Consider the following 12,829-nt stretch of genomic DNA (forward strand, 5'->3'; position numbering starts at 1 on the left):
GTGCTCCCCGGAGACCGCGCTGGCGGGGCCGGGCTCTGCGGGTCCCGCGCTGGTGTCGCTCGGCGAGGCCAGGTTCTCCGGGGCCCTCCCTGGCGCGGAACGTCGTCGCCGGGCACTCCGGGGCCCGGTCTACCTTGGCCAGACGTGTCCGGCCCTACGGGGCCCGGGCTGGCGCTGCTCAGCGTTGCCTGGCTCTCCGGGGCCGGGGCTGGAGTGGCAGGGTTCCACGGGGCCCGTGCTTGCGCGGCCCGGCATAGCCGAACTCTCAGGAGCCCGCGCTGGCGTGGCCTGGTTCACCGGGTCCCGCGCTGTCGTGGCCTGGCTCTCCGCAGCCCGCGCTGGCGTGAACCGGCGTGGCCGGGCTCTCCGGAGCCTGAGCTGGAGTGGACTGGCGTGGCCGTGCTCCCCGGGGCTCGCTCTGCCTTGGCCGGACGTGTTCGGTCTCTGCGGGGCTTGCGCTGGCGTGGCCCGTCGTGGCCGTGCTCTCCGCGGCCCGCGCTGGCCAGGCCGTGCACTTGGGGGACCGCACTGTCGCGGCCCGGCGTGGCCGGACTTTTCGTGGCCCGGGGTGGCGTGGCCCGGGGTGGCATGGCCCGGGGTGGCGTGGCTCGGGGTGGCGTGGCCCGGGGTGGCGTGACCCGACGTAGCCGTGCTCTCCGAGGCCCGCGCTGTGGCGGTCGGGCTCCCCGGGTCTCGCGCTGACGTGGCCCGGCATGGCCGGGCTCTCGGGGGCCCGCGATGGCGTGGATCGGCATTGCCGGGCTCTTAGGAGCCCGCGCTGGCGTGGCCTGTCTCTTCGCAGCCCGCGCTGGCGTGACCCGGCGTGGCCGTGCTCTCCGGCGCACGCGCTGGAGTGACCCCGCGTGGGCGGTCTCTCCAGGGACCGCGCTGGCATGGGCCGGCGTGGCCGGGCTCTCCGGGGCCCGCGCTGACGTCGCCAGTCGTGGCCGGGATCTCCGCGGCCCGGGCTGGCGTGGCCCGGCCTGGCCGGGCTCTCCGGGGCCCGCGCTGGCGTGGCCCGGCGTGGCCGGGCTCTCCGGGGCCCACGGTGGCGTGAAACGGCATAGTCGGGCTCTCAGGAGACCGCGCTGGCGTGGCCCGGCCTGGCCGGGCTCTGCTGGTCCCGCGCTGGTGTGGCTCGGCGTGGACGGGCTCTCCGGAGCCTACGCTCGCGCGGCCGGGCTCTCCGGTGCCGGCGCTGGCTTGGCCAGGCATTCCGGTGCCCGCTCTAGCGCGGAACGGCGTCACGGGGCACTCCGGGGCCCGGTCTACCTTGGCCAGACGTGTCCGGGCTCTACGGGGCCCGGGCTGGCACTGCCCAGCGTGGCCGGGCTCTCTGGAGTCCGCGCTGGCGTGGCCCGGCGTGGCCGGGCTCTACGGGGCCCGCGCTGGCGTGGCCCGGCGTGGACTAGCTCTCCTGGGCCCGCGCTGGCGTGGCCTGGCTCTCCGCAGCCCGCGCTGGCGTGACCTGGCTCTCCGCAGCCCGCGCTTGCGTGACCCGGCGTGGCCGGGCTCTCCTGCGCACGCGCTGGAGTGACCCTTCGGGGCCATGCCCTCAGGAGCCCGCGCTGGCGTGGCCCTGCGTGGTCGGACTCTGCGGGGCCCGCGCTGGCGTGGACCGGCATAGCAGGGCTCTCAGGAGCCCGCGCTGGCGTGACCTGGCGTGGCCGGGCTCTTCGGCGCACGCGCTGGAGTGACCCGGCGGGGCCGTGCCCTAAGGAGCCCGCGCTGGCGTGGCCCGGCGTGGCCGGGCTCTCCTGGGCCCGCGCTGGCGTGGCCTGGCTCTCCGCAGCCCGCGCTGGCGTGACCCGGCGGGGCCGGGCTCTCCGGCGCACGCGCTTGAGTGACACGGCGTGGCCGTGCCCTCAGGAGCCCGCGCTGGCGTGGCCTGGCGTGGCCGGGCACCCCAGGGCCCGCGCTGGCGTGGCCTGGCTCTCCGCAGCCCGCGCTGGCGTGACCCGGCGTGGCCGGGCTCTCCGTGCCCCGCGCTGGCGTGGCACGGCGTGGCCAGGATCTCCGGGGCCCGCGCTTGCGTGGCCCGGCGTTGCCGGGTCGCCCGCGGCCCGCACTGACGTGGCCCGGCGTGGCCGGGCTTCCCGGAGCCCGCGCTGGCGAGGCCGGGCTCTGCGGGTCCCGCGCTGGTGTCGCTCGGCCTGGCCGGGCTCTTCGGAGCCCACGCTCGCGCGGCCGGGCTCTCCGCAGCCCGCGCTGGCGTGACCCGGCGTGGCCGGGCTCTCCGTGCCCCGCGCTGGCGTGGCACGGCGTGGCCAGGATCTCCGGGGCCCGAGCCGGCGTGACCCGGCGTGACCGATCTCTGCGGGGTCCGTGCTGTCGTAGCCGGGCCCTCCGGAGCCGGCGCTAGCATAGCCGGGCATGGCCGGCCTCTCCGGGGCCCGCGCTGGCCTGGCCCATCGTAGCCGGCCTCTCCTGGGCCCTCGCTGGCCTGGCCCGGCTTGGCTGGGCTTTCCGGTGCCCGGGCTGGCCTGGTACGTCTTGGCCGGTCTCTGCGAGGCTCAGGCTGGCCTGGCCAGGCATAGCCGTGCTTTCCGGGGTCCGGGCTGCCGTTGTTCGGCGTTTCCGGGTTCTCCAGGTCCCGTACTGGGCTGCTCGGGTCTCGAAGATCCTGGCAACGCCGGACCAGGTAAGCCCGGGCCCCGGAGTGGCCGGCCAAGCCGGGCCATGCCAGCGAGGGCGCAGGAGACCCGGATACTCCTGGCCAGACGTGGACATGCTCTCCGGAGCCCGTGCTGCCCTGGCCCGTCGTAGCCGTGCACTTCGGGGCCGGGTTGGCCTGGTCAGTCCTGGAAGGGGTCTCCGGGGCCCGGGCTGGCCTGGCCACGTGTGGCCGAATTCTCCGGGGTCTGGGTTGGCCTGGCCCGGCGTGGTCGGGATCTCCGGGCCCTGGTCTGGCCTGGCCCAGCGTGGCCGTGCTTTCCAAGTCCCGGGTTGTCCTGGCCCGGCGTGGCCGGGCACTCCGCGACCCGAGCTGGCGTGGCTGTGCTCGCCGGGGCCCGGGTTGTCTTGGCTAGGCGTTCCCGCGCTCCACGAAGCACGGGCTGGTGTGGAACTGCGCAGCCGGCCTCTCCGTGGCCCGGGCTAGCCTGACCCGTCGTGCCCGGGCTCTCCGGGTCCCTGGCTTGCCTGTTCTGGCGTGGCACAGATCGTCGAAGCCCCGGCTGGCGTGGCTCGGCGTGGCCGTTCTCTCCGTGGTCCGTGCTGCCGTTGCTCGGCATTGCGGGGCTATCCGGTGCCTGGACTGACCTGGCCAGGCGTGGTCAGCCTCTCCGGGCTCCAGTATGGCCTGTCCCGTTGTGGCCGAGCTCATGGCGGTCCGGGCAGGCGTGGTCCGGCGTGGACGGGCACTCCGAGTCCCGGGCTGTCCTGGACCGGCTTGGCCGTGCCGGCCGGTCCACGGTCTGACGTGGTCCGGTGTGGCCTGGCTCTCCGGGGCTCGGGATGGCCTGGCTCGACGTGACCGTGCACTCCGGGGCCCGGGTTGGCCTGGCCCGGCGTAGCCGGGCTCTCCGTGGCCCGGGCTGGCCTGGTCCGGCGTAGCCGGGTACTACGGAGCCCGGGCTGGCGTGCACCGGCGTGGCCGTGCCCTCCGGGCGACGGTCTGACCTAGCTAGGCGTGGCCGCCTCTCCGGGGCCCGGGCTGTCCTGCCCCGCTTTGGCCGCGCTCTCCGTGGCTCGTGCTGACCTGGATATTCGTGTCCGGACACTCTTGGGCCCGGGATGGCGTGGCCCGGCGTGGCCCGGTGTGGCCGGGCTCTCCGGGAAACGGGCTAGCCTGGCCCTGGGTGCTCGGGCTCTCCGGGGTACGTGCTTGCCTGCTCCGGCGTGGCTGGGCCCCCGGAGGCCCGGGCTGACCTGGCCCGGCGTGGTCGTGTTCTGCGGGGACCGTGCTGGCCTGGCCAGGCATGGCCGTGCTCTCCGGGACCCGGGATGGCCTGGAAATTCGTGTCCGGTCTCTCCGGGGCCCGGGTTGGCCTGGCCCGGCGTGGACGGGCTCTCTGGGGTCGGGTTGGCCTGGCCCGGGCAGCCCGAGCTCTCTGGGGCCCGCGCTGGCGTGCCCCGTCTTGCCCGTGCTCTCCGGGGCCCGGGCTGACGTGGCCCGGCGTGGCCTTGCTCTCCGAGGCCCAGGTTGGCATGGTCCGGCGGTGGCGTGGCTCTCCGAGGCTCGGGCTGCCCGGGCCAGGCGTGGACGTGCCCTCCTGGGCCCGGGCTGGCCTGGTCCGGCGGTGGCCTGGCTCTACTAGGCTCGGGATGGCCTGGACATTCGTGTCCGTGCTCCCGGGGGCACGGACTGTCATGGTCCGGCGTGGCAGTGCACTCCGGGGCACTGGCTTGACTGGCACGGCGTGGCCGAGCTGTCCGTGGCACGTGCTGGTCTGGTCCGGCGTGGCCAGGCACTCTGCGACCCGGGTTGGATTGGCCTGGCGTGGCCGGGCTTTCCGGTGCCCGGGCTGCCCAGTCCCGTCATGGCCGTGCTCTCCGGGGCCCGGGCTGGCGTGGCCCGGCGTGGCCGGGCTCACCGGGGAACGCACTGGCGGGGCCCGGCGTGGGCGGGCTCTTAGGGAACCAGGCTGTCCTGGCTTGTCTTCGCCGAGCTCTCCGGGAACCGGGCTGTCGTGGCTTGTCGTGGCCGAACTCTCAGGTGCCTGGGCTCTGGTTGGCCGGCGAGGCCGTGCACTCCGGAACCCTGGCTTGACTGGCACGGCGTGGCCGAGCTGTCCGTGGCACGTGCTGGTCTGGTCCGGCGTGGCCAGGCACTCTGCGACCCGGGTTGGATTGGCCTGGCGTGGCCGGGCTTTCCGGTGCCCGGGCTGCCCAGTCCCGTCATGGCCGTGCTCTCCGGGGACCGGGCTGGTGTGGCCCGGCGTGGCCATGCTCTCCGGGACCCGTGCTGGCGTGACCCGGCGTGCCCGGGCTCTCCGCGGCCCGGGCTTGCCTTTTCCGGCGTGACAGGGATCCCCGATGCCCCGGCTGGCGTGGCCCGGCGTGGTCGGGCTCTGCGCTGCCCGGGCTTGCCTTTTCCGGCGTGGCAGGGATCCCCGATGCCTCGGCTGGCGTGGCCCGGCGTGGCCGGGCTCTGCGGGGCCCGGGTTGACCTGTTCCGGCGTGGCCGTTCTCTCCGAGGCCCGGGCTGGCCTGGAAAGGCATGGCCGGTCTCTCCGGGGCCCGGTCTATCGTGACGGACGTCTCCGGGCAACGGGATGGCCTGGACCGGCGTGTCCGTGCTCTCCAGTGTCCGGTCTGTCGTTGCGTGACGTGGCTGTGCTCTCCGGGGCCTGGGTTGACCCGGCACGTCGTGGCCGTGCTCTCCGGGGCCCGGGTTGGCCTGGCCCGTGGCCCCGTGCACACCGGGCCCGGGTTAGCATGGCACAGTGTGGCCGGACTCTCCGCGGCCCGGTCTGGCGTGGCCGGGCTCTCCGGTGACCGGGCTGACGTGACCAGGCGTGGCAAGGCTCCCTTGGCCCGGGCTGGACTGTTCAGGCGTGTCCCGGCTCTTGGGGGCCCGGACTGGCGTGGCCCGGCGTTGCCGGGCTCTCCGGGTCCAGGGCTGGATTGGCCAGGCGTGTCCGGTTCTCCTGGTCCCGGGCTGTCGTAGCCCGGCGTTTCCTGGCTCTCCGAGGCCCAGGCTGGCCAGGTCCGGCGGTGGCCTGACTCTCCGAGGCTTGGGCTGACCAGGCCAGGCGTGGTCGGGCACTCCGGGGCACGGACTGGGCTGGCCAGGCGTGTCCAGGATCTCCGAGGCCCTTACTATCCTGGTCAGGCGTGGACGGGCTCTCCGCGCCCCGAGCTGACCTGACCGGCGTGGCCGTGCTCTCCTGGGCCCAGGTTGGCGTGGCACGGCGTGGCCGGGCAATCCGCGCCCCGGGCTGCCCAGTCTCGGCGTGGCCGTGCTTTCCGGGGCCCGGGCTGGCGTGGCCAGGCGTGGCCGGCCTCTCCGGGCTCCGGGCCGGCGTGATTCAGCGTTGCAGGCCTCGCCGTGGCCCGCGCTGGGGTGGCAGAACGTGGATGGGCACGCATCGCCGGGCTCTCCGGGGACCGGCCTGACCCGGCCAGGCGCTACCGGTAACTCTGGGGCCCACACTGGAGTGCCCCGAGATAGCCGGCCTCTCCGTGTCCCGGGCTGGCGTGATACGGCGTGGCCGGGCTCGCCGGGGCCCGGGCTGGCCTGGCCCGGATCGGGCGGACTCTCCGGGGCCCGTGCTGGCCTGGTCAGGCGTGGCCGGCCTCTCCGGCTCCCGGACTGGCCTGTCCAGGTATGTCCGGGTCTCCGGGGCCCGGGCTGGCCTGGTCCGCCGTGGCCGAGATCTCCAAGGCCCGGGCTAGCCTGGCCCGGCGTGGCCGTGCACTACGAGGCCCTGGTTGGCCTGGCCAGGCGTGACCAGATTCTCTGGGGCCTGGTCAGGCGTGTCTGGATTCTCCAGGGCCCGGGATCTCGTGGCCTGTCGTGGCAGAGCTGTCCGGTCCCGGAATAACATGGCCCGGCGTGGCCGTGCTCTCTGGAGCCCTGGCTGGCCTGGCCAGTCGTGGGCGGCCTCTCCGGCTCCCGGGCTGGCATGGCAGGGCGTGCCCGGTCTCTCCTGAGCGCGGGCTGTCGTGGCCCGGCATGGCCGGGCTCTCTGGGGACCGGCCTGACGCCGCTCAGCGTTTCCGTTCTCCCCGGGGCCCGGGCTTTCTTGGCCTGGCTTTGCCGGTCTTCCTTGTGCCCGGGTTAACGTTTCCTTGCTTGACCCGGCTGTCCAGGGCCTGGTCTGGCGTGGCCCGGCGTGGCTGGGCTCTCCTGGTCCCGAGTCGTCCTTGCCCGGCGTGGCCGGGTTCTCTGGGTTCCAAATCGGCATTGCCGGGCTCTCCGGGGCCCGAGTCGGTGTGTCCTGTCGTGGCCGTGTTCTCCGGTTCCGAGGCTGGCGTTGCCGTGCTCTCTGGGGTCCAGTTTGGCGTGGTCGGTCAACATTATTCGCGGAAAGCGCGGCCGCGCCATCCACGCCAACAAGGGCCCCGAAGAGCCAGGCCAAGCCGGGCCAGACCAGCCTGGGCGCCGGAAAGCCCGGCCGAACGGGGCCACGATAATCTGGCTCCCATAGGGCCCGGCATCGCCAGGTCACGCTAAGCTAAGATCTGGAGAGCCTGGCCACTCCAACAAATGTGCTGGAGAGACTGGCCACGTCGAGCAAGCCAACCCGTGCCCCGGAGATCTCGGCCACGCTGGGCTACGCCAACCCGGGCCCCCGAGAGCCTGGCCGGACCTGTCCATGCCATCCCGGGTCCAGGAGAGCTCGCTCACGCCTGTCCACGCTTACCCAGACCTCGCAGAGCTCTTTCGCGACGGCGCACGGCAAACCGGGCCACGCCAACCCGGGCTCCGGAAAGCGTGGGCGCGCCAACCACGCCATCCGGAAAGCGGTACCACGCCAAACTGGCCCCTGGAGAGCCCGACCACTGCAACCCGTGCCCCGGAGAGACCTACCGTAACGGGCCACGCCAACCTGGGTATTGGAGTACACGTCCGCGCCATGCCCTCCTAACCGGTCCCCTGATAGCCCGGCCGCGTCGTACCACGCCAATCCGTGCCTCGGAGAGACCGGGTTCGCCTTGCCACTGTAACCCGGGGCCCAGAGAGTCCGGCCACGCCTGGCACGCCATCCCCTCCCCGGAAAGACCGCCCACGCCAATCTAGGACCCGGTGGGCCTGTCCCCGACGGACCAGGCCAATCCGGGCCCCAGAAAGACTGGCCACGCCTGGCCATGCCTGCCCGGGTCCCGGAGAGCCTGTTCGCAAGGGATTATGCCATCCCACGTCCCGGAAATCCCGACCGCGCCGGGTCACACCAACCCGGGCTTTCGAGGGACTGGGCATGCTAACCCGGATCCCAGAGAGCATGGCCACTCCAGGTCACTGTACCAGGCTACAGAGAGCCCGGCCACGATGGGACACGCCAATCCGGGCGCTGGAGGGTCTGTCCCCGCCAGACCAGGCCTACCCGGCCCCCCGAAGGGCTCTCCCACACCGTGCCAAGCTACCCGGATCTCGCGAAACACGGCCGCGCCGAACACGCCAATACTGACCTCGGTAGACCGACCACGCCAACCCGGGACCCGGAGAGCCTGTCCGCGACGGGCAACGCCAACCCGTGCACCGGAGGCACCGGGCCACACCAACCCAGGCCCCGGAGGTTTTGTCCGGGCAGGTCAACGCCATTCCGGTCCTCGGAGAATCCGCTCACGTCGGGCCAGGCCAACCCGATCCCCAGAGAGCCCGCCCACGCCGATCCACGTCATCCCGAGCACCGGAGAGAACGTCCTGGGCTGGCCACACCAACAAGGGCCCCGATGAATATAGCCGCGTCGAGGTATGCAAACCCGGGTACCGAAGAGCGCGGCCGCACTGGGCAACGCCAACTCGGGCTCCGAGGAGCCTGTCCGCACTTGTCCACAAGCAACCCATGCCCCGGAGAACCTGGGTCACGCCAAATCGGGTCCCGGAGAGCCCCTTCTGCTCTACCCCGTACTGCGCGGGCCGGCGTAGCGTGGCACGGCACTACGCGGGTCGGCACTTTGCGACCCGGCATGACATGGAACTGAGCAGCTCGTCGTGGGTTGGCACGCCCCTGTACGGTGCGGCATGGCTTAACACGGCACTGCACCGCTCAACGTGCCATGTCCTGTTACTATACTGCACGGCACGGCACATAAGACTGCAGCTTACGTCATAATACTGCTGTGAATATCGTAGGACTACTACGAACATCATCAGATTTTAACGTACGTCGCAATACTGTAACACACGTCACGGCATTACAACGCATGTCATCAGGTTGCAACTCTCGTCATAATACTTCAACGCAAGTCATGGTGCTGCAATGCACGTTACAGCACTGCAACGCACGTTATGGCATTGTTGCGCACGTCATAATGCTGCAGCGCATATTACGGCACCGTAAAGCACTTTATACCACTGTAAAGCACGTCATAAAACGGCAACGAATGTAACGGAAATTCAACGCACGTTACGGCATTGTAACGCACATCCCATGTCTGCAATGCACGTCACGGAGTAACAACGCACTTTACGACGCAGTAACACACGTAATACTACTGCAACACACGATGCGGCGCTTCAACGCACGTTACGGTACTGCTATGCACGTCATAAATCTTCGACGCACGTCACGGTGCTGTAACACACGTTACGGCACTGCAACAAACGTTATAAGACTTCAAAGCACTTTACGGTACTGCAACGCACGTCATAATACTGCAACGCATGTCATAAGACTGCAACGCACGTTACAGCACAACAATGAACGTGGAGAATTTAAAACTTAGGTCATGACACTGCCACGCATGTCACAGAGTTGAAAAGCACGTTACGGCGCTATAATATATGTTATAAGATTGCACCGCACGTCGCGGCCCTTCAACGCATGTCATAAGACTGGAACGCCCGTTATAAAACTTCAACGCACGTTACGATACTGCAACAGATATCATAAGCCTTCAACGGATGTTACAACACTGCAACTTACGTCATAACACTTCCACGTATATCACGGAGTTGAAAAGCACGTTACGGCGCTTGCAACGCATGTTATGGCACTACAATGCCCGTCATAAAACTGCAACGCACGTCACGGAGATGCAACGCACGTCACGGAGATGCAATACACGTCAAGGCACGTCAACGCGCGTAATTAGATTTAAAGTAACATTGTAATACTTCCACGCATGTCACGGAACTGCAACCCACGTGATGGCACTGCACCAGACATCATAAAACTGCAGCGAGCGTTAAAGACCTGCAACGCACGTTATGGCACTGCAACGCCCGTCATAATGCTTTAACGCATTTACAGCACTGCAACGCACTTTACAACACTGTAAAGTACATTATAAAACTGTAACGCATGTCACGGAGCTACAACGCACGTTACGGCACAGCAACGCACTTCATAACACTTCAACGCACGTTATGGCACTGCAACGCCCGTCATAATACTTTAACGCATTTACAGCACTGCAACGAACTTTACAACACTGTAAAGTACATTATAAAACTGTAACGCATGTCACGGAGCTACAACGCACGTTACGGTACAGCAATGCACGTCATAACACTTCAACGCACGTTACGACACTGCAACGCGTGTCATAAAACTTCAACGAACCTCACGGCACTTAAGGTTATAAGACGCACGTCCGCACCGCACGTCATAAGGTTATAAGACGTCATAAGACTTCAGCGCTTGTCACGGTGCTGCAACGCACGTTACGGCACTGCAACGGGCGTCATAAGACTTCAAAGCACGCAGGTTGCCGCAACACACCTTTAGGCACTGCAACGCACGTCATGAAACTGCAACATACTTTACGGCACTACAACATACGTCATAAATCTGCAGCGCACGTCATAATACTACAACGCACGTCATAAGGTTGCAACGCATATTTCGGCCCTGCAACTCACTCTATGCCGCTGCAACACACGTCATAAAACTGCAACGCACGTCATAAGACTTCAATGCACGTTACGGTGCTGCAACATACGTTATGGTGTGCATTGCACCGTACAGCGCTCTAGCGCACGCTACGACGCAGAGAATATTGCGCGCATGTCATTCGACCTTACAATGTATCATAATGCAATTCAATATAAATATGACCCATAACCGACTCATTAATATGTCACTGGATAGCTCTCATTGCGTTCTATACGTCACTGTAATCTTCGACCAGTTTCAAACAAATAGGGGCTGAGATAAGACGGTTTTTGTAAAATCCTATGAAGTTAATTATCTTCTAAACTATGAGCCCTAGCCGGGTCATTGATATGTCATTAAAAAGATCTCGTTGCGTTCCATACGTCAATATATGTTTCAGCAGTCGAATCGATAGGGAGCAAGATAGGACGCATCATGTAAAAACCTATAAAATTAATTATTTCCTGAACTATGACGTCTATCCGAATCATTGACATGTCACTGGAAAGCTCTCGTTGCCCTATACGATAATATAAATCTGGGCAATGTCGGACCATTAGGGAGCGAGATAGGGTGCTTAATGTAAAACCTTTAAAAATTAATTATCTCCTAAACTATGACCTTGAGCCGAGCTACTTAAATGTCATTAGTAAGCTCTCGTTGCGCCCTATACGTCAATATGAGTTTCGTCAGGGTTGGACCCATAGGAGGCGAGATAGGGCACTTTTTGTAATATTTAAAAAATGTTTTTTAATGTTCATCTCTTAAACTATGATCATGAGCTGTGCCATTTATATGTCGATTGATAACTCTCGTTGCGTTCCATACGTCAATAAAAATTTGGCAGTGTCGGACCAATAGGGGGCGAGATAGGGCGCTTTTTGTAAAAACATTTAAAATTAATTATCTGCAAATCTGTGATACTGAATCGGTGCATTATGAAATCATTAGAAATCTCTCGTTTCGTTCTATATATGGAAAAAGTTTTGGCAGTGCCGGACCAATGGGAGGCGGGATAGGGTGGTTTCTGTATAATTTTAAAAACTTTAAAAAAATTCTTATCTCCTTAACTATGACACTGCTCCACATCATTGGAAAGCTTTCGTTTCATTCTATATGTGAAAAAAAGCTTGAGCAGAGCCAGACCAATAGAAGACGAAATAGGGGACATTCTGTAAAATTAAAAAAAAAGTTTTTTTTAATTTTCTCTTCTTGTCTATGACTTTAAGCCGAGTCAATTATATCTCATTTGAAGCGAGATAAATTGCTTTATGTAGAAACTTTTAAAATTAAAATTAATATGCTTAAACCATGACCCTGAGCCGGGACATTTATGTATCATTAGAAAGCTCTCGTTGCGTTCTATACGCGAAAAAAGTTTGGACAGGACCGGACCAATAAGAGGCGAGATATGGAGCTTTATGTAAAATTTTTTAAATTTCTTTAAAAATTTTTATCTAAAATTAATTATCTCCTAAACTATGGCCCTGAATCAGGGCCTTAAGGTGTCATTAGATAGCTCTCGTTGCACTATATATGCGAAAAAAGCTTGGATAGGGCAAGATCAATAAGAGTCGTGATAGGATGCTTTTTGTAAAATTGATGCCTAATGATGTTATTAGATAGATCTCGTTGCGTTCTATATGTAACAAAAGATTCAGCAGTACTAAATGAATAGTGAACGAGATAGGGTGCTTTTTGTATAATATTTTAATATTTTTTATGTCCTAAACTGTAACCTTAAGCCAGGCCTACAGGGTTTCATTATATAGTTCTCGATTCGCTGTATATGTGAAAAAAGTTTGGGCCAGGCCAAACCAATATGGGGCGATATAGGGTACATCACATAAAATTTTTTAAATTGTTTAAAAATTTGTCTCAAACTATGAACTTGATCTGAGGTCTAAGGATGTCATTAGATAACTCCCGTTGCGTTCTATGTGTGAAAAAAGGATAGGCAGTACTGGATCAATAGAGATGGTGTGTTTTTTTTTAAATCCTTAGAAATTAATTATCCCCTAAAGTATGCTGCTGACCCAGGGCTTTAGGGTGTCATTAGACGGCTCTCATTGCGTTCTATATGTGAAAAAGGTTTCGGCAGGATTGGATGAATAGGGACGAGATAGAGTGTTTTTTGTAAATTACTTTAAAATAATTATCTCTTAAACTATTAACCTGAGCCAAGGACTTCGAGAGTTATTAGATAGCATTCGTTGCGCTCTATATGTTTCGCCAATGCCGGATCAATAGGGGGCGAGATAGGGTGATTTTGGAAAAATTTTTAGTATTTTTAAAAAATATTTATCTCCAAAAGAATGACTTTAAACCATGGCCTAAGGGTG

General features: G+C 63.0%; 4 protein-coding genes across 4 annotated transcripts; all 4 read right to left on the reverse strand.

Moving 5' to 3' along the window:
- Nucleotides 1-265: 265 nt before the first annotated feature.
- Nucleotides 266-715, reverse strand: LOC127062056 (opioid growth factor receptor-like). The gene has a single exon (XM_050989665.1). The coding sequence runs from the start codon at nucleotides 713-715 to the stop codon at nucleotides 266-268; it is 450 nt and encodes a 149-aa protein (XP_050845622.1).
- Nucleotides 716-1,635: 920 nt separating this feature from the next.
- LOC127062057 (spidroin-2-like) lies at nucleotides 1,636-2,365 on the reverse strand. The gene is made up of 2 exons (XM_050989666.1): nucleotides 2,074-2,365; nucleotides 1,636-1,988 (listed from the first exon to the last, which is right to left on the reverse strand). The coding sequence occupies exons 1-2, from the start codon at nucleotides 2,363-2,365 to the stop codon at nucleotides 1,636-1,638; spliced, it is 645 nt and encodes a 214-aa protein (XP_050845623.1).
- A 1,256-nt stretch (nucleotides 2,366-3,621) lies between these two features.
- Nucleotides 3,622-4,843, reverse strand: LOC127062058 (spidroin-2-like). The gene is made up of 2 exons (XM_050989667.1): nucleotides 4,597-4,843; nucleotides 3,622-4,466 (listed from the first exon to the last, which is right to left on the reverse strand). The coding sequence occupies exons 1-2, from the start codon at nucleotides 4,841-4,843 to the stop codon at nucleotides 3,622-3,624; spliced, it is 1,092 nt and encodes a 363-aa protein (XP_050845624.1).
- Nucleotides 4,840-6,491, reverse strand: LOC127062059 (basic proline-rich protein-like). Its single transcript, XM_050989669.1, has 3 exons — nucleotides 6,396-6,491; nucleotides 5,814-6,340; nucleotides 4,840-5,728 (listed from the first exon to the last, which is right to left on the reverse strand). The coding sequence occupies exons 1-3, from the start codon at nucleotides 6,489-6,491 to the stop codon at nucleotides 4,840-4,842; spliced, it is 1,512 nt and encodes a 503-aa protein (XP_050845626.1).
- Nucleotides 6,492-12,829: the final 6,338 nt, after the last annotated feature.

Source organism: Vespula vulgaris, chromosome 2 (assembly GCF_905475345.1).
Source record: "Vespula vulgaris chromosome 2, iyVesVulg1.1, whole genome shotgun sequence".
Lineage (NCBI taxonomy): Eukaryota > Metazoa > Arthropoda > Insecta > Hymenoptera > Vespidae > Vespula > Vespula vulgaris.